Source organism: Fistularia commersonii, chromosome 6 (genome assembly GCF_037954325.1).
Source record: "Fistularia commersonii isolate RoL2024-O1a breed Wild chromosome 6, RoL_Fcom_v1.0, whole genome shotgun sequence".
NCBI lineage: Eukaryota > Metazoa > Chordata > Actinopteri > Syngnathiformes > Fistulariidae > Fistularia > Fistularia commersonii.
In genome coordinates this window covers 307,409-327,914 of record NC_141289.1, presented here as the reverse complement: position 1 = coordinate 327,914, position 20,506 = coordinate 307,409, and the positions used below count along the sequence as shown (strand labels likewise).

Genomic DNA, 20,506 nt, shown 5'->3' with positions numbered 1-20,506 from the left:
GTGTGAGTGAAAACATGAATGAATGAATAAAAGTGTGAAAGAATGAATAATAAAGGAAGGCACGAGTGAACGAATAACACAATGTGATAACGGGAATGGAAGAAAAAATGGACGGATGAACAAATGTATGTATGAATGAATGAATGAAAGAGTGAATTCAGATACCATGCAGGAAGGATGGTCCAGAGTAGCTCCAGGTTTGTCCTTCACCCTCCTGGTTTTCCTCACCAGCCCGTTGAGCCCGGTGACCTCTGCGGTCCTGAGGTCACCAGCACACTGTACCCTAGAAGAGCGCCGGCTACCATGGACCGCTAGAAGGTCTTGAGAAGCTTCGGGCGCCAAACCACCTCGGTCTCCTCAGCAAGAACATCCGTGTTGTGTGTCCAGTCCAGTTTGTTGTTGATGTGGACCCCAAGGTACTTGTAGGAGTCCACTATCTCCACCTCTTCGCCCTGGACGGTGGTCGGTTCCCGTCTCCTCCGATTCTTCCGGAACTCCACGACCACCTCCTCGGTCTTGGAGATGTTGAGTAGAAGGTGGTTCCGGTTTCTCCGCTCAACAAAGCTCGCGATCGGACCTCCGTGCTCCTCCTCGTCATCGTTGATGTATCCGACCATGGAAGAGTCATCGGAGAGCTTCTGGAGGCGTCAGGAACCGGAGCGGCACTGGACATCGGGGGTGAAGAGGGTGAAGAGGACCGGAGACGGGACGGTGGGACGGTACCTTGGGGAACTCCTGTGCTGAGACCATGAGTGTGTGACAACATGAATGAATGTATGCATGAACGTATGCATGAATGAAGGTGGTTCTCCTGATCTCCTAGCAGACATGGCGTCCCCCAGGGATCCACTTTTGGTCCTCTGTTTTTTTTCCCGCCCTCCTTGTCCTGTCTCTGTTGCCGTGGTAACCGTTTTTCGGGGCGTCACCGAGCATCTGGGTCGGAGGTCCTGGGTTCTGGGTTCTGGGTTCTGGGCCCCCGAGAGGAACGTCCACGGCCGGGGAGGCGGTTGTTAACATCTGGGTTTTCTCTGCTGCCCTTCCAGACTCTGAACAAGAACAACCTTCTTCCCGACGAGAGGTCCAATTTCTATCCTCCGCCTCTGCAGCAGACCAACGTCTACACCACCACCTACTACCCCGCCACCCTGGGCAAGTACGACTACCAGCCCAACTCCTCCCCCTCGCCCTGCAGGACGTATAACCATAGCAACAACAGCTGAGACGTGTCCTGCGACTTTCCCCGCCCCCGCGGACCTCCGTCCTCCGACGCCACCGCCATCACCACCCCCTCCGCCCAAGAACAATACCGCCGACACAACTGAACCCCCTGAACCTCGGGCTCTTCCGCATGGTGGACTTTGTGTACCTAAGAGCCTTTCTGGAACTTTCCATGAGGAGGCCAGGGTTCTCCAAGGGGAGGCCAGGGTTCTGCATGAGGGGGCCAGGGTTCTCCAAGGGGAGGCCCAGGCTCTCCTCTGGGAGGCCAGGGTTCTCCAAGGGGAGACCAGGGTCCTTGCAAAGGGGCTGTTATTGCAAATGGGCTTCAGTGGACCATCAACAGGAGCCACACGGAGCAGGGGGTTTCTAGTAGAACCCTCTGGCTGGAGGACAGATGTTCTCCTATCCGGGCTCCTCTGACACTTCACCTGATCATCCCGGATCTGAGTCACCGTTTTCACGCCTGGAACCACCTTCTCAGCGAGCTTCGGCTTGGAAGAGGCCGCTGAGAACTTCTCCAGTTGGACCAGTGGCTCATGGGTTTGGCCCACCGTCACCTCGCATGAACGGTCCGATGAGTCCAAGACCTGCTGAGGAGGGCGTTCCATTGGCCGGGAGAGGAGGAGGCTTCACGCCACCGTTTCTTCTCATTCTTCTACTTCTTCTTCTTCTTCTTCTTCTTCTTCTTTGACTTTTCCCCCGAGGACAATAAAGGACTTGAGAACAGGAAGTGGTCGGTTCTCCGATGGAAGCATCGATTCTACTGAGCGCTAACGGCTCGGCGGTCATATCAAATATGGCCGCCGCGCTGAGGGGGCCGGGGGGTGGGCGGGGCTAGGGTGAGGGTGGGCGGGGCTTGGCTGGGGCGTGGGCGGGGCTAGGGTGAGGGTGGGCGGGGCTCGGGTGACGGGTGGGCGGGGCTACGATGGTAGAATAAGCTAGTCAAAGTGGCACTTCTGTTTTCTAATGTTTGTTTTGGTTTTTTTGGAGGGGTGTTAGCACTTCGCTAATTAGCAGGTTTGTTTCTCATGCCCCCCCAAAGGTGTGTGTGTGTGTGTCATGATCTGAGTGTGTGTGTGTGTGTGTGGGGGGGGGGGATGTATTTGTATGTAAATGCTTGGTACCCTGGACCTCCTGGGTGAGCAGGTCTGTAAATTCCTCACCCCTGTTGCTGATGTTCTTATGTTCTAGACTTCCTGTACCAGATGTTTCCCCCCCCAAGCTCGGTTTGTAAAGGGGCATTTTCACAGCTCTATTTTATTATGAATGGATGAATGCTAACCCGGCTTCTCAGCTAAGCTACTGTAAATGCACGAGACGAGCGCTCCCCCCGAACATAGGGCCCCTCCGGGGGCAGGGGGTGTAAATGTTCCTGTACATTGTATAGACACTGTTTAGAAGAAGCCTGAGTGCAGCAGCAGAAGCTGAGTCCGCACTGACCATGAGGTTTGTTTGGGGACGGAGCTCCACCGCGTGACCCCGCCCCCTCGCCGCCCCTTGACTCCGCCCCTTCGGCCGCTCGAACATCGAACCTGCTGAGTCACAGACAAGCGAAGAGCAGGGGCAGGAAGTGACTTGTACTCCCTGAAGTACGAGTACCTGCACCGCAGGCGCGAACCGGTCCGGATCGGTCGCTCCCGATGGCGCGCCCGCGGGACTAAGACGGAGGGGTCGGTCGGGGGCGGAGCTTCGCGCCGGGACGGTACTCCCGGGAACTCTGGATGGAGGCGGAGCTTTGTTCCCTGGCTCCGCCCCCTGCGATGTGAGGCTCTGTGACCTTCTATGCAAGGTGCCGGCCGGCGTCCGGCCCAACACCCGGACTCAAACCACTGCCTTCCACACACTGTGAATTTTTTGGTACCCTATATTTTTGTATATTGTACATGATAAAGGAAAATAAACCTTGATGCCGACACTCACCGGCTGACGTGCACAAACCCAAACCTCCACCCGAATGTCCACCCAAACCTCCACCCTCGCCCCCCTTCAGGTTCCATCCACCCTGGTCCGCCCGCGGTCTGGACGTCCAGGTCTTCTGAAAGGGAGAGTCTGCAGTAGTTCCAGGCCAGAACTTCCAAACGTGAAGCTCACCTGGAGCTCCTGAGTCCGGACGTCTCGGTTCGGAAGATGTTCGGCATCTCAATGATCGGAGGAGGCTCTCATCAATAAATTCATTGATCCATTTCACTGATTATTTCTATCTAGTACGCATGTTTGCAGATGAGACCCTGATCTATAGTGAGAGCAGGTGGAGGAACACCTGGTTTGACCCACAGAGAAGATGTTAGGCTTACAGGGAGTGGAGATGAAGAAGGCGAGATGTTCAAGTGCAGAAGGTCCAGGGCAACGGAGGGGGCGGAGAAGAGCTGGACGGACCGGTGCGAGGAGGTCTGAACGGGTGGAGGAAGAAAAGCGTCGGTGGTGATAGAAGAGCATGGAAGGAAAGGTGGACAAGGGGAAGAGCAGCCGTGGTGTCTGCTTTGGAGAAGCTGAGGAGAAGACGGGAGGTGTGGAGGTTCCAGGAGGACGGAGAGGATCAAGAAGGAGTCCGTCAGAGGGACGGCTAGCGCTAGATGTTCTGGAGATGGTTTGGACACGGACAGAAGAGGGGGGGAGAAGGAGCCAAGGTCGGAGGAGGTCTGGAGGAAGACCAGGGAGGAGGTTCAGGACAGGAAGGCAGATGGTGTGAGAGAGTTAGATGGAGGCAGGTGACAGTAGTTACAGTGTAATAACACAGTAGTTACAGTGTAATAACAGTAGTAATAACAGTAGTAACAGTGTAATAACGGTGTAATAACAGTGTAATAACAGTGTAGTAACAGTGGTAACAGTGTAAACCACAGGCCTGCGAGGCGCTGGCGCCCCCTGGGGTCGGATGTGTCCGGGTGGGACTGAGCGTCCTGTGGTCTGGTGTCTCCAGCGCCCCCGGAGGTGGACGGCGGAGGGCCGGGACGTGGCAGATCTTCGCAGGACGGCTCGATCCCACAGCGTCTGAGGAGCCGCACCGGAGGACGGCGCCCACCGGGACCGGGACCAGGACCGGGATCAGGATCAGGACCGGGACCAGGACCGCAGGTGGGCGTCGCAGGACGTCGCGGCCGATCCGGCCTCAGAGGCGGCATTTTAAAAGATCATCAGAATCCCGGATTCCTTGAGATCCAGTAGGATCTAGTCCTGGATCATCAGGATCTCCTCTGGGGAGTCCTCCTGGATCCTCCTCCAGGATTATTCAGGATCTGTTGGATCCTCCGGGATCTCGTTCTTCTCGCTCCTCAGCGTGTCCAACAAGGTCCTCAGCATTGGTTCGGTAAGAATGTGTCTTCTTCATTTCCTGTTAGCATGCTAACTGTTCGCTAACTTTCGTCTCTCCACAACAGAAGCTCCTGACGGCGTTGAAGTCCAGATCCAGAAGAGGCCAGGAACCTCCTCGTGGACCTCGGAGGACGAGATCTGAGGGTCTGGAGGAGGAGGAGGAGTTGAAGGTTCTCCGGCATCTTCGTTCCAGCGGGTGTTTGAGGGCTGGAGGACATCCTGGGAAGAGAAGGTCTCCTGGCAGCTCCTCTGGTGATGGAGGACCTTCTTCTCCTCCCTTCTTCAGTGATGGGCGGGCGGTTCTCCAAGGATGCTCACTGGTGGACATTTCTATTCATCTCCTTACCTTCTGATGGACCAGGGAGGCCAGCAGGGAGGACAAGAGGGAAACATCAGAAGAGCTCCTGCAACTTTAAGGAGAAACGGTGAAGACATCCCATAATAACAACGTGTGTGTGAAGATAAATATCTTATTTATAATTAACGTCTTTCATTTGATTTCTGTAGAAGTAGAAACACACACACACACACACACACACACACACACACACACACACACACACACACACCAGCACCTCCTTCCTCTGCCTGCAGACATTATTACTTCCTGGACTCATTTTGCATCACCTCCTCCTCCTTCTTCTCCTCCTTCTTCTCCTTCTCCTTCTTCTTCTTCTCCTCCTCCTTCTTCTCCTTCTCCTTCTTCTCCTCCTTCTTCTCCTTCTCCTTCTTCTTCTTCTCCTTCTCCTTCTCCTTCTTCTTCTTCTTCTTCTCCTTCTCCTTCTCCTTCTTCTTCTTCTTCTTCTTCTTCTTCTTCTTCTTCTTCTTCTTCTTCTTCTTCCCGACCCGTCGGTCCATCTCCTGATCCATCCTTCTGTCACTCGCCAACAAGACCCTGAGAGTCCTGAACTTCTCCACTTGAGGCAGGACCTCCTCCCGTTTCCCGGTCTTGGTTTTGGTGGTGGCTTTGGTCTTCATCTGGACTCCTTCCCTCCGGGAGGTGAACCGGTCCGAGGTGTGGGTCCAATGAAGCCAACAGAACCTCATCCTCCTCAAAAGCAGACCCGATCCCGAGGTCGCTGAACCGGATCCCCTCAGCACCCTGGCCGCATCTAGAACTTCTGTCCATGAAGTTCTGACCATAACGGGCGACAGAGGCCGGCCCATGGAGTCCGACCCTCAGCAGAAGCCCGGGCTTCAGGCTTCTTCTGGCACCGAGCATACAAGGCTGGGGTCGGGTACCCCGTGCTCCTGGAGAACCCCGCGACACAGTCAGAGCCCAAGGCCTTCTCCGATCCGCCGAGCACACGTAGACTAGAAGGCCAACTCCCGCCTCCTCCGGGACCCGGCCGAAGGTGCAGAACCGGTCCGACGCTCCACGGCCAGAACCAAAACCACCTCCTGGGTCGGAGACCCTCCTCTCCAGCACCCCTGAGTGGACTTCTTCAGGGGGTTGAGGAGTGAGATGGAGCATACCCTCCAAAACCCAGGGAAGGCGGACCCAGGTTGGCCTTTCGGGCCGAACCCCCTGGGTGCGGGGGGGCGAGGGAAGACCACCTCCATCATCTTTAGCACCGCTTAGGTTCTTCTTGGTCTTCTCATCAGATGTTTGCTCATGTAATCTGATCTGCTCTAATCTAAATTAACCTCAATTAATCTTCACTTCTTTTATCTAATCTAATCTAAATTAATGGAATCTAAACTACTGTTTGTTAAACTCTTCTAAACTGATCTTCCCTAATCTCATTTTATCCACACTAACTTTTTTTTAATGTTATCTAATCTAGATTAATTTAATCTAAAGTAATCTTTGTTAATCCGATCCAAACTATAATTTGTTAATGTCATCTAATCTAGATTAATCTAATCAAAACTAATCGCTATCAATCCGTATTCATCTAACCTGAACACGTCTAATCTATGTTAATCTCATCTTTGTTAATCTAAACTAGTCCTTGATGATCTAATCTATAATAATCTCATTTAATCTAATCCAAACCCGGACCAGAGAACCGGTCCGGGTCGACAGCAGAAAACTCATCTGGATCTCCAAGCAAGATGAAGGTCCTCAGAGACCTGGATGGAGAACCAGGAACCTTCTCAGAGCCCAGGGGGAACGTGAGGAACCTCCAGCGCTCAGCTGACACACACACACACACACACACACACACACACACACACACACACACACACACACACACACACACACACACACACACACACAGAGGTGAAGGTTTACAACATGTTAATACACCAACAAACATTTATTAAAAAAAGAAGTGAGTCTTTCCCTTATTGTCTGGGGGGTCAAAGGTCGTGGGAGGTCAGAGGTCACGGGGGTCAGAGGTCACAGAGAGTCAGAGGTCACAGGGGTCAGAGGAGTTAAATCACCAGGATAAAAACATGAAGACACTTCCTGTCCCAGAAAGCGATCAATAAATATAAAAGGTATCATTAGTATCATTAGATGAACCGGGGAGGAGCTTCTTCTTCTCCATCTTCTCCAGAAAGAGTCCCAGAATCTGCTGTGAGGAGGTTCTGAGGACGAGACGTCCCATCCGCCTCTTCATCTTCATCCCCCTTTGCTCCTCTTCACCGTGCAAGCATCTGGCCGGGTCCACCAGGTCCACCAGGTCCACCAGGTCCACCAGGTCCGCTGGGCCAGGAGGTCAGACGGAGACGAAGACGTCCAGGTAGAGGCGGTCGTAGGACTCCCTGAAGAAGAGGATGAGGAGGAGGCTGAAGAGGCAGGAGCCGGTGAGACACCAGTTCAGCCAGGACAAGTCTGGGAGGAGAGAGGAGACCACAGAGGCGTTACTCCTGGAGACATCTACACCGTCTCCGGACCATCCCATCGGGATCCACCAGCCAGGACGCCGGGACCCCTGGTTCCTCCTGGTTCCTCCTGGTTCCTCCTGGTTCCTCCCTGAGTGACACCGTGATCTGGTTTGGTCTTTAATAAGCCAGAACTTCACTGACCTTCAGTTGTCAGAACATCCAGCCTGAAATCATCTCACTCGTCATGAAGGTCCTCCGATCATCATGACGGACCTCTTGACCGACCTCATCGTCTCCACCGTCAGACCTTCTGCTTTGGAATGATAACATCTCCCACGGACGGACGGCCAATCAGCTGGCAGGGCCCGAGGCCGCTACCGGCTTGTAAAGCTAATGTCATTAGCTAACCCGTCGTCTGGTCGTCATGGAGACCGACGGACTCACAGGTGTCACAGAAGATCTGGCGGAGCTACGTCAGCGCCCCTGTTGGAGACCGTTCATCTCCCACGTTCCTTCAAACAAAGATCTGAAGGAGGACCTGACCTGGAGGTACCGGCCCTGGAGAACCGCTTCACGCTAAGAGAAGAGACGTTCCTCTGTTCCAGCGCCGGCCCTGGAGACGTGGAAGAACAAGAACCGACCCGGCGCCCGAGGGAGCAGGAGAACCGGACCTCCCCGACCCGACGGCGTTCTCCACGTTCCACCAGACGCACCCTGCATCTCTGATTGAAGCCGAGGACGGAACCCGCCGGGCTCTCTGGGTGAGAAAGGAGAACCGGCAGCAGTACGAGTCTCAAGGAGACTCCTTCTGGAAGCACTTCACAGGTGAAGGGAAAAAGTTGGACCAGTCCCGCCTGCCATGAGCTTCTAGTTCTGGTCCACCCTGACACCTCGTCAGGATGAGCTGTGGACCCTTGACAACCCCAGGAGGGCTTCAGGAGCATATTAGGAACCAAACGTTGGATCAAAGCTGGGCTACTGAGAAGGTCAAAACAGGTTCATCAATAAGCTTGAATTGCTAGCAATGGGGTTCCGGTTCTAATGGACCCATCGGGTTCTGCTGGACTCTGCGGAGGTGGAACGTGTCCTCCAGAAGCAGGAACCGGTCAGACCACTTCGGCCTGAGAACAGCTGATCACCGGCTCACGGGAGTCCAGAAGGGCCGTCGCAGGAGGCGGAACCGGCCCGGCGCCGCCTTCCCTCAGGATCCTGAATTATTCATCGGTACCGTCAACCTTCTCCGTGACCTGGACTTGAACCGAGCTCGGTCCCCGGGGAGGAGAACATCAGCGCTCGTCGGCACGCAAACAAATGAGCTCCTCTCCTGGTTCCTCAGGTTCTCCAGGAAGGAGAGCGACCTCCATCTGCTGCAGAACACGGATCAATGCGGCGCCGCTTTCAAATGCATGAGGCGGCGCAGGACGTCAGCACGGGACGCCGACTCCAGGACACCATCAGGACTCAAATCCAGAAGGATCTGCCTTCAGGATCCTCCGTCACGCAGATGCAGGACCCTGGAGGATCCTGGTCCAGATCCTCCAGGGTGCTGGACTACACTGCTGTCTACACAGGAGGTTCTCCTGGAAGAATCCAGCGTGGGGAACATCAGGGGTTCCAAGAGAACCTTGTTTTGATCAACCAACTTCTGAGGAGAGCCAGAACCTGCAGAACCTGCAGAACCTGCAGAACCTCATCTCCTTCCACGGGACCCTTTAACCTCCCCGTCTGCTGCTTAGTATTCGACCATCACACTCAAGGACACCAACGCTCTGCAGTGTGTGTGTGTGTGTGTGTGTGTGGGTGTGTGTGTGTGTGTGTGTGTGTGTGTGTGTGTGTTGGTCTCACCTGTGCAGTAGAAGGTGAGGAAGAAGAGCAGCAGGCCGGTGACCAGGTTCCCCAGGAAGGTGACGACCCCGCAGGTGATGCCTTCAGGGACCGGGTAGACGGTCTCGATGAAGAGCTCCAGGAAGATGGGAACGCTGCTGTTGATGAAGATCCCCACCAGGATGCAGGAGGTGTACAGGATGGCTGGAGGAGGAGCAGGAGGTCTGAGAAGGTCTCATGCAGAAACATCCAAACGTTCACCCACTCCTTCAAACATCTGGACGATGCAGGGTCTCCATGAGGCTTCCACAAGTTTGGAGGAACCCGGAGAACCCTGAGGAACCCCATGCAGACTCCACACAGAAATGAGAGAGAATCCCCGACCGGGTTCTTCAGAGGAGCTGAAGGAACAGGGTCCTGGACCAGGTCCTTCAGCTCCACTAAGAACCTCCACACCATCCTTCCCTGCAGAAGAAGCAGCTCGGCGTCTCTGGTCCTGGATTTTAAAAGCCAGGTCTTGGAGCTGGTCTTCCCCAGCGGGAGCGAGAACCGAGGAACCTGGAGGAACGTGAACCCGGACCTCCCGAGGACCTGGTGGAGACCCACCTGCGGTGGAGGGGAGGTGGGTGACTCTGCTGAGGCAGGTCAGCGTGAACCAGGTGGAGGAGAGCGAAGCTCCGGCCAGCATCAGGACCAGGATGAGCTTCAGCATCCCACGGATGGAGTCGGCGAACCTGAGGGTGAAGACCAGTGGAGAAGAGTGGAGAAGAGTGGAGAAGGTCACCAGGACCAGAAGCTCCTGACCAGGTCTGCTTCTGCTTGCAGGACCAGGATGGAGACCTTCTGGAGACATCATGCTGCTCCTCCATCGCTGGAGAGCCGGCAGGAACAGGGCACACACACACACACACACACACACACACACACGCACACACACACGCACGCACGCACGCACGCACGCACGCACGCACGCACGCACGCACGCACATGCGCGCACACACGCATTCACAGACACACTTACTCGCAAAAGGACACACACACCAACACACAAACACACACACACATATGTATACGCACGCACACACACACACACACACACACACACACACACACACACACATATATACACACGCACACACATACACACACACATATACACACACACACACACACACACACCGCAGCACACCAGGCTTTATGTCTGCAAATGGCTGCAGCTTGATAACAACTAACACACTGTGTGTGTGTGTGTGTGTGCGTATATGTAGGTGTGTGTGTGTGTGTGTGTGTGTGTGTGTGCGTGTGTGTGCGTATATATATGTGTGTGTGTGTGTGTGTGTGTCTCTCGGGGGGGTTGAACCTCCCTGCTGACCAAACATCTACCAGCGACACAAAGCTGCTGACAGGTTTGTTGGCAACCTGCTGTTTGTCAGCAGGAACCTGTGTGTGTGTGTGTGTGTGTGTGTGTGTGTGTGTGTGTGTGTGTGTGTGTGTGTGTGTGTGTGTTTGTGTTTGTGTTTGTGCTGAGAGGACCGTCTGCAGAATGACTTGTAGAACGTTGTTGGTTCCCACAGTGAGAACCTCAGAGGAACCCGTCTGACACAGAACCTTCACCTTCTCCTCAACGTCTTCAAGCAGAACCTCAAGAGCACATGGAGCTCTGGAGGACCCAACACACACACACACACACACACACACACACACACACACACACACACACACACACACACACACACACACACACACACACACACACACAGCGAGGTAGAACTCACCTGGCCATCGCGACCCCGAAGACGCAGCCTCCCACCGTGGACCAGAACCCGATCCAGCCTGCGTACACCTGAGGAGCAGAAGGTGCAGAGTCTCCGTCACCGTGGACCTTCTGTGGTCCACGTGAGGAGCAGATGTGGGAACGGGAGCCGGAGGTGGAGCTGGCCGCTTCCTCGCCTGCCAAGAAGGTCCGTGCTGAAGACGAATGTCCTATCAGGGTGATTAGATGGAGGACGGCTCCCGATGGGTGACTGAAGGTCAGGGATTTACAGCCCGAGCTTCTCAGCAGCTCCTTCCTGAGGAACCCTGCACCCGGAGAACCTGCTCCACCGCTCCACCGCCCGGGACCAGAACCTCCTGTTCCAACAGCTCAAAAGGTGTGATTCTCTGGAGATCCCCTGATGATCTGCCACCTTCAAGGAGGTGTAGTGGTGGAGGCATCACGTTCTGCACCGGTGCTTCTGATCTGAAGCCGTGGAACCGGTGGAACCCGTGCTTTCTGGAGTCCAACGTTGATCCAGTGAGAAGACGGTTGGAACCAAAGGTGGGGAGAACCTGGAAGGTCAGAGGTCAGGGGCTTGGTGTTCTGGTGTCCACCAGGTGCCAGATGTTGGCGCTGGAAGGTACTCTTCATCCTGGTGGACCCGGGACCTGAAGACCGGACCTGGAAGACCAACCGCTGTGACCTCGAGCAGCTGGACTCTGCCTGAGGTTCTGAGGAACCTTGGACACCCTCAGTGGGTCTTGAACATGAGAAGAGAACATCTAGTGTCTGCACCTGGTTCCCTTCCAGCCTGAGAAGAACCTGGGCGGGAGAACATGGAGACTCCAGTCCACCACCAGATAGAGAGGTAGGACCTCCTGGCAGTGAGGCCGGGTTCTAAACGTGACCCTCCTCTTCTGTCCTATCACAGCCTGACATTGGCCTGGAGGACCTCCCACCTCCAGGTGGTCCTCATGGGAGGTTCAAATGTTCTCGAGCTCCACGACATTCCAGGATCCAACAGCAGGACAAGCAGAACCTCCTGTCTCCACTTGAGTGCTTCTGGGTGAACTCAGAAAGTTGCTGGTGGAGCTTCTCCAATGTTCTGAGGAGGAGGTGCACCTTCTCCTGCAAGTGTGTGTGTGTGTGTGTGTGTGTGTGTGTGTGTGTGTGTGTGTGTTGGTGCCTCCTACCTGGCTGACTTTGGCTGGTGTCAGCACCATGTCCAGGACTCCTGCCCAGCCGGCCATCACTCCCGTGGGGACGGCATAGGCCAGGGAGATCATCAGGAACCGCAGGTTACTGAGGAACACACACACACACACACACACACACACACACACACACACACACACACACACACACACAGGCTCAGAGTTGGACCAGTGCCCTCCGGCTGGTGTCACAGCAGTGAGGTGTAACATCTGGGATGGACCTCCTAAGCCTCCAGGTCCTTGAAGGGATCCTGAGCTTTGGGGGACCATCGACCCTTGACCTCCAACCTTGGACCTCCCAGCATCTTGTGTGACCGTTCTGCCGGCCGCCACCGGAGGTCTGACCAGGAGATGAAGACCAGGAGTGTTAGGAGGAGGAACCAGAAGAATGTCAACCAATGAGTCCACTGAGTTTCCAGAGGTGGGACTCGGCCGAGGCCGAGGAGGCAACAAGGAACCATCAGGCATTCCAGCTCTGGCCAATCAGCCTGCAGGACCTTCTCAGGACCTTCTCCGGACCTTCTCGCTCCACTCCACTCCACAGCTGATGGCGCCCAAGGCCAGAATCACTGAGGAGTGTCAGGCGGCCAGTCAGAACTGGAGGAGACACATCGGTCTCTCCTCCTGCTTGGCTTGAGGTTCTCTGCCTGGACCTCCACTCCAGCTCCCCTGCCTGGGTCACAGTTTGCAAAGACCTGCCGTTCATCTTCCGTCTCGGGGAAGTTCACTGAAGATCATGATCCACGAGCTCCTTCCAGCTCCTTTTGGCACCTTCAAGTACCCCTCTGGTCCTCCCGGCACCTTCAAGCACCTCTGGCTCCTGCTGCCGACTTACACTCCTTTCAGAGCTACCAGCTCATTTCCACACCTTCTAGCACCCTTCTGGTCCTCCAGGCACCTTCTGGATTCTTTATGCGCCTTTCACCTATGGCAGATTCCTGCACCCTCCAGGTTGTTTCAGCACCCTCAGGCACCTCCGGGATCCTTTAGCCTCCTTCCCGCAACTTCTCACAAACTCACTTCGGCACCTTCTGGTCCTTCAGGCACCTTCCAGATCCTTTCAACTACTTCAAGCTCTTCAAGCAAGTTCTCGCACCTTCAGGCACATTTTTGACCCTTAAGCCCACTTCCAGCTCCTTCTGGTAACTTCTTGCAAGCTGTAGCTCGTCAAAGCGCCTCCAAGCTTGTTTTCCTTTAGCCTCCCTCCGGCTTGTTTCAACACCTTCTGGATCCTCGGCTCCGGGGAACCACAGGAACCCTGACGGCTCCCGTGGTCATGACGTTCCCTGAGCAGGGGGTCCGGAGTGCAGTACCGAGCCTTTGGACGCCGAGCTTCACCGCAGCACTCAACACGTCAATCACATGACTGGCCTGGACGAGGCAGCTGAAGACAAATAGCATCCTTTGCAGAGCGGCAGACAGGTCTAAAAGCCCTGTGATGGAGCACCTCCACTCTTCTCCTGCCCACCAACCCCCCCTCGTTAACCTTGAAGGAGCTAGAAATCAATATCCGTGCCCCCCCGTGCCCATTCAGCTTTTTATTTAGACTCACCAAATGTGAGTAAGCAGATGCTAGCTGCCGGCTAAAATAAGGGGGGTTCGGGGTGTTGGGGAGGAGGAGGGATCACCGGTGATGAAATATTTCCCGAGGAGTCTTGGAGCCGGTCGTGTCATCAGCTAAGTGCCATTTGTCCTTGCAGACCCCGGCGGAGATCAATGCATCAGGATGACGACTCCCAAAGCTAAAGTGATTATGGTGGCTGGGGGGGCTCATCAATACCCCCTCTGCGGCCCGTTACCCCCCCGCTAGCATTAGCATAAAACCAGAACCTCAAGATCCGCGAGGAGGCGGCATCAGAGTAGCCCCGGCTCTCGGTCCCATCAGCCTGATGGATGGTGTTTGGAGTCCATCCTGGATATTAGGAGGAGCACACTTTTTATTGGAGGAAGTCTCCTGGAGATCATCTCACGTATCCACCTCCAAATAGGGAGGAGATAAACCCCAGTCTGACAGGGACAACTGATGGACAGCAGGTGTGAAGGTCTGCAGCTGTGCAGGACGTTTATGGTGAAGGTCTGCAGGTGTGAAGGTCTGCAGGTGAGAAGGTCTGCAGGTGTGAAGGTCTGCAGGTGTGAAGGTCTGCAGGTGAGAAGGTCTGCAGGTGTGAAGGTCTGCAGGTGTGAAGGTCTGCAGGCGTGAAGGTCTGCAGGTGTGCAGAAGCAGGTCAGGGGACCGGACCTCCCACTTGGACCGAGGTAGAGTTCCAAGTGTTGAGGTAGCAGCAAGTCAGGAAGCAGAGTGACCTCCATGGATCGTCTCCAACACGTCCAAAGTGGGGCAGATGGGTGGCTGCCGAGGAGGCGGGTCCCCCCGGGAATGAAGACGTGGGCCTCACGCTCAATGACGAAGACCTTGGTCCAGAAGGGTCGGAAAGGAAAAGGTCGGAGCTTCGGACCAGAAAGTGTCCAAGGTGGAGCAGCGGCATGGACGGGTCGAGGAGGCCGGTAAGAAGATGAGCGAGAACATCCGTCGGTGGATCTTCTCACTGCTGGTCCAAAGCCCGGCCTGGGGGCAGCCGGAGGGCCTCCACCGGTCCAGAAAGAGGTCCGGATCTTCAGCCATCCATCGGGGGGCAGTTAGGCCTCTTACATCCTGGCACTGCAGTGAAGATATCTCCAGACAGAGGATCCAAAGGTCCACGGGAGGGCAAACCTGCGGTTCTCCTGCCCACTCATGAAGGAGGACTTCATTAGTCTCCTGGAGGAGACGTCCCCTCTTCATCTCACTCCGAAATCTGTCGGGGCTTCAAGCGGACGGAGAAGATCCAGGTGGGTCTCCAGTGGACGAGGTGAAGAATCACAGGCTGATAACAAAAGGTTCTCATCAAGTCCCGGAGCTCAAACGGACCTGGACTGGAACCCAGCAGAAGGTCACCAGAAGCTCAGAAGCTCAGACACTACATCTTCTTGTCTCTGAGCTCCACTGATGCTGGAGGAGTTTCTCCTGTGCTTCTGAAGGCAGCAGAAGCTCAGAAGATGGAGGAGCAAAAGTCCTCAAAGCAGGAGATCTGGTGTGCGTGTGTGTGTGTGTGTGTGTGTGTGTGTGCTCACCTGAGGAGCCTGCAGATGCTGCTCCTGTAGCTCAGCCTCTGACTGGCTGCTGCCACGCTGGGAGGCATCGGAGGACGAGACGGGAAGTAGAGGAGGACCACGGCAAAGAGGACGGCGATGGCGACCAGCTCTGCACACACACACACACACACACACACACACACACACACACACACACACACACACACACACACACACACCAGACTCTGAGAAGGTCAGAAGGTCCAGATGAGACGGTGCCTCAGACTGGAGCAGGTTCCCCCAACTCTTGACTGGGGGCGGAGTCAGTGCTGCTAGGGGCGGGGTCAGAGCCACTGGGGGGCGGAGTCAGTGCCACTGGGGGGTGGAGTCCGTGCTGCTAGGGGCGGGGTCAGAGCCACTGGGGGCGGAGTCAGTGCCACTGGGGGGTGGAGTCCGTGCTGCTAGGGGCGGGGTCAGAGCCACTGGGGGCGGAGTCAGTGCCACTGGGGGGTGGAGTCCGTGCTGCTAGGGGCGGGGTCAGAGCCACTGGGGGCGGAGTCAGTGCCACTGGGGGGTGGAGTCCGTGCTGCTAGGGGCGGGGTCAGAGCCACTGGGTCAGTGCCAGTGAGGACAGCACCCTTCAGAGGAAGGAGGCATCACCTCCTGCTCCAACATCTCCTCTTCTGTCCTGAGGACTTCACTGATTTAAGTGTGTGTGTGTGTGTGTGTGTGTGTGTGTGTTTACCTGCGTACATCACCAGCTGGATCTTCTCCCTGATGAAGGCCTCGGTCACGGTGGACGCCGCCCCCCCCACCAGGGTGTCGTTGGGCGCCGGCACCACCAGAGGTCCGACCAGGAAGGAGGCGGCGCCGCCCAGGTAGGAGAAGAGCGAGGCCACGGCGGTGGCGGTGGCTCGCTGGTCGGGGGCGAACCAGGTGGTGGACAGGAAGGGGCCGGCGCTCATGATGGTCGGACCCGCCAGCCCGTTCAGGAGCTGCCCGCCGTGGATCAACCTGCCGGGGAACCTCAACGTCAACATCTCAGCTTTAGATGGCCTCCAGAGGCTCCTTCTTCTGAAGATCACCGCTGGTTCTGGAGGAACCAGTGCACACACACACTCACACACACACTCACACACCCTCCGCTCAGCCCTGGCGGCTGTGTAATCATGCTAATGCTAGCTCTAAGCTCTGAGTCCATTGTCAGCTTGTTAGCTGCACCGGGAGCTCCAGGGTTCTTCTCCACCCTCTGGGTTCCTCGGGGTTCCTCAGGGTTCCTCCTGCACTCTGATAGGAGTCTTTCCAAGGTGTCTCCTCACGCTGGTCCAGAAGGTCCACTGAGCACCCCTGTCGCCAGAGGAAGGTGGACTCTTCCGCTTCCTGTGGGCTCTAGCAGGTTCTCATCTCCTGGTGATGGAACACTGGTCCACAAGGAGGAGGGTTTTCTACCTCGGCCTCCACCGCCTTCTCCAACTCTCTCCTTTTGTGGACCACAGCTGGAGGAGGTCCTGGCCCAGAAGAGCCCGTCCAATGGTCTATCTGAGGACCTTCTGCTCCGGGACTCTCCAGGAAGCTACCATCAGAAGAAGGCGGGTGGCGTCACCATGGAGGTCCATGACAGGAGCCGTCATCGTGAGATGATGGAGGTTCAGCTGACGGATGAAGATGGAGAGAAGGTGCTGATGGCCGATGGTGGCGGAGGAGCCGAGGTCACTTCCAGAAGATGATCAGGTGGATCAGAACTGATGAAGCCCCTCAGACACCATCTGGCCAGGAAGCAGAAGGTGATGGAGCTCCACCCGGAGGAGAGACAGCGGCGAGGAACCCTGAGGAGAACATCAGCACCTTCCTTTGGAGGTACAGGAAGCTGTCATCGCCATGGCAACCGGCTTTTGAGCTCCACCTCTCGCCATCTCCTGACATGAAACATCTCAGAGCTTCAAAGGCCCCGAGGACGTCCAGGAGGTCCTCACATCCTGCAAAACACACACACACACACACACACACACACACACACACACACACACACACACACACACACACACACACACACACACACACACACACACACTCACACACACACTCACACACACACTCACACACACACTCTCACACACACACACACACACACACACACACACACACACACACACACACACACACACACACACACACACTCACACACAAGCCAACAGTGACATCTTCTGGCCGTCCAGGGAACTCCACCCTTCAGAGCTGCTCCAGGCTGAAGGTCCACCAGATCTACTGCTCAACATCATCTCCACCTCCATGGTTCCTTCAGCAGGACCTCCAGCTGAGACTTTCAGAACGTCTAGAACCTGAGCAGGACTGCAGGAGCCTCAGGAGATCTTGAAAGGTTCCTCAGTCAAACGTGGAAGAACCTCTTGGCCTTTATGTGGAACCTCCTCAGCAGAGCACCTGAAACTGAGCTCCTCACACCAACGCTTCCCTGGATCCATCTGATGGAGATGTTGAGGCCCACTTGGTAAGGAGAAGGTAGAACCCTCAGAGCCAGTCCAGGATGAGGTCTCGGGCCCTTCAACGTTCTCCAGGTTCTCCGTTCTCCTTTGAATCTGCTTCTCCGTCCTTCTGCTCTTGGAAACCAGACGGTGAAAGTGAAAGGAGTCACATGGAAGTTCCCCTGGTGGAACGGCTGACCTCCTCCACCTTCTCGCAGGAGGAACCGAGAGCTCATGGACGGAACCACTCGGTGATGTTCCTGAGGACGCTCCCTCCATCCAGAAGGTCCACAGTAGGAGAAGTGGTGTCTTTGGAAATGAGGTAGAAGGAACCGCAGAGATCAGTGAAGGTCAGAAGATCCGAGGACCAGGTCAGAAGACCCTGCTCTCCAGGAGCTCCGGTGACGTGACAGGACCTTCAGCGGGTCCAGGACCAGGTCTCACCCCCTGGACCCTGAACTCCGCAGAGGAACTCCAACAAAGACCTGAGGAGAACTTAGGAGAACAGACAGACGGACGGTCGGTGTCTCACCAGCGTCTGAGGGTCAGGTCCTCCAGGGGGAAGCTCCTCAGAGCAGAACCCAGGAGCATCAGGAAGGCGGACAGCAGCAGAGACACCCTCAGACCTGGAGGAGAAGGAACACAAGAACCATCAACACCTCTGCAGGAGGTCTGCAGAAGGTCTCCACGAGGTCTCCGGGTTCTAGGTGGACTTGGAGAAGACACTAGATGTCCTTCAGGGAGTCTAGACCACCTGATACGAGTCAGTGGGTCAGAACCTGGTCCGCATCTCCTGCAGGAGGTCTGACTGGTTCTGCTGAGGGTTGGACTCCACCAGGACCACCCTTTGTCTCCAGCTCTGCTCAGAACCCTTCATGGATAGATGTTCTAGGTGGAGCCGGGACGTTAAGGAGGTCCACTCGTGGCCCAGGATGGGCTCTCTGCTTTGCAGATGATCTCCTGTAGACTTCATCCTCCAACCCTGACCTCCAGCTCTCACTGAGAGCTTCTCCTGCCCGGGTTCTCCTCATCTTCCATGAGTTAGTGCGGAGCATCAAGTTTCTCCTTCATGGTCCAGCCCACTGTTGCTCTTCCTCTTTCTCCACCGGCTGTGGCTTCCTGGGCGGAGAACGGAAAACCCTTTGGAGAACCGAGAACCCACAGACAGACGGGTTCTCCTGGGGGGTTGGAGACCTGCTGAGATCTTCGTGGACACATCTAAAGAGAGTCATGGAGGGGGAGGACCTCCAAAAGCATCTTGTCTTGTGTGTGTGTGTGTGTGTGTGTGTGTGTGTGTGTGTGTGTGTGTGTGTGTGTGAAGCTGGAGTCAAAGTAAACTTGGAGTCAGATTCCTCGTGTGTGTTCAAAGATCTCTGTCATAACAGCAGCTTCTGAGAAGGTCACCTGACAGGAGGTCACCTGACGGGGGCGGAGCCTCAGGTGTGCTGACACCTGCTCCGCTCCTGGTGAGGCCTGTTCTGGACGGGGTCAAAGGTCAGGATCACTGCTCCAGGACCAGATGTGGACCTTCACCAAAGCCCAGGAGCTCCGTCTGGTCTGGAGGTCTGATGGTGGACATCTGGACTCAAGGACCGGAGCTCCGACGTTCTTGTTGTTCAACCTCAGACTCAGCTACCTGGATGCTAACGTGATGCTAACAGGATGTTAGTGCGTTGGCTCCGTCACCAAGGCGACCACCTGCCTCCTGTCAATCAGCTGACTCAAGGAGGCGGAGTTTCAGCCCCACGGGCGCAAACCTGTCCGAAGCGTTGATTCGGGCGGAGATTCGCTCCGGGGGGCCTCCACCGAACCCCCAGAAACAGACAATCCTGTTGCCGTGGAGACGGCCTGGCGGTCAGTTATTGATTGACCCCCCCACCCATACTGATCAATCAGGTTGTCACACCAGTAATTACTGGTTATTAATAAGTAATAATGAGTGGCTACAACATTATGGATCACATCTTGTGCACATCACGCACTTCCGTCCCGCAGGTGAAGACGCGAGGGCTCTGGATCAATGACTCACAGCCTATTGATCACCTCAAGGTGAACACAGTGATCATCCCAATCAATCAATCATCTAAATCAATTAATCAAACACGCAGAAAATCTGACTGTGATCTTCTCGGACTGGGGCGGGAAGTGCAGAGGACGGGATTATACGTGTGTGTGTGTGTGTGTGTGTGTGTGTGTGTGTGTGTGTGTGTTCAAGAGGACCGGACCGGAACTGGTGATTCCATCATCGGACACTCTCCTGCCGGCGACACGGCGCCTCTCCCGGGGCACGACCGGCCGATGGCGGCGGCGGCGGCTCACCTCTCTTATCCATCAGCCACATGAAGAGCAGCCAGGGGGCGAAGCCCACCGGCCCCCACAGGACCAGCACAGCGATGTCGGACTTGGAGAAGCCGAAGGCCCGCACGGCGGAGTTCTGGATGGGTCCCCAGAAGTTCCACACCATGCCCTGGAGGAGGCCCAGCAGCGAGAAGAGGCCGAGGACCAGCCACCTCCTGCCGTACACCCGGCTGTGCAGCGGCGGGCCGCCCGCCTCGGGGCCGGTCGGGGCGAGGAGCGGCTCCCGTTCGGCCTCGGTGCTCGAACCGGTGCCCATCGTGACCTCCCCCTCCCGGACGTCCAGTCGGTTCTCGTTCCTCCGTCGACACCCTCAGTCGCGTCCGGTCCGCCGCAAAACACACACACACACACACACACACACACTCACACACACACTTACACACTCACAGAAAAACAACAACAACAGACGGCAGCCTTAGTTAATGGATTCCACTGCGCAAGCGCGAGCGGAAGTCGTCGTCTGGTAACTGCGGTTCCTGATCCGCCATTTTGGC

General features: G+C 55.9%; 2 protein-coding genes across 5 annotated transcripts in view; one reads left to right on the top strand and one right to left on the bottom strand.

Annotated features, from left to right (window-relative positions):
- Window positions 1-3,133, top strand: part of sema5ba (sema domain, seven thrombospondin repeats (type 1 and type 1-like), transmembrane domain (TM) and short cytoplasmic domain, (semaphorin) 5Ba) — a 76,584-nt gene extending 73,451 nt beyond the window's left edge. For 3 of the 4 annotated variants that reach the window (XM_086147577.1, XM_086147578.1, XM_086147576.1), the window contains one exon: window positions 1,044-2,030. In XM_086147577.1, the coding sequence (XP_086003703.1) occupies window positions 1,044-1,220 (177 nt within the window). In that variant the 3' untranslated portion in view covers window positions 1,221-2,030. Of the gene's footprint in view, window positions 1-1,043 lie in introns of all 4 variants that reach the window. The other variant, XM_086147579.1, reaches the window with a different exon arrangement.
- A 3,642-nt stretch (window positions 3,134-6,775) lies between these two features.
- slc49a4 (solute carrier family 49 member 4) lies at window positions 6,776-20,440 on the bottom strand. Its single transcript, XM_086147575.1, has 9 exons — window positions 19,974-20,440; window positions 18,187-18,280; window positions 15,920-16,188; window positions 15,214-15,343; window positions 12,082-12,190; window positions 10,908-10,975; window positions 9,739-9,866; window positions 9,154-9,336; window positions 6,776-7,315 (listed from the first exon to the last, which is right to left on the bottom strand). Exons 1-9 carry the CDS (start codon window positions 20,266-20,268, stop codon window positions 7,200-7,202), a joined length of 1,392 nt encoding a protein of 463 aa, XP_086003701.1. The 5' UTR covers window positions 20,269-20,440; the 3' UTR covers window positions 6,776-7,199.
- Window positions 20,441-20,506: the final 66 nt, after the last annotated feature.

Coding starts and splice junctions, on each gene's coding strand:
- slc49a4 (XM_086147575.1), bottom strand. CDS start 20,268: ATGGGCACCGGTTCGAGCACCGAGGCCGAACGGGAGCCGCTCCTCGCC. Junction 15,344..15,919: donor CCAGCTGGTGATGTACGCAG/GTAAACACACAC, acceptor GTGTGTGTGCAG/AGCTGGTCGCCATCGCCGTC. Junction 9,867..10,907: donor TTCGGGGTCGCGATGGCCAG/GTGAGTTCTACC, acceptor CTTCACCCTCAG/GTTCGCCGACTCCATCCGTG.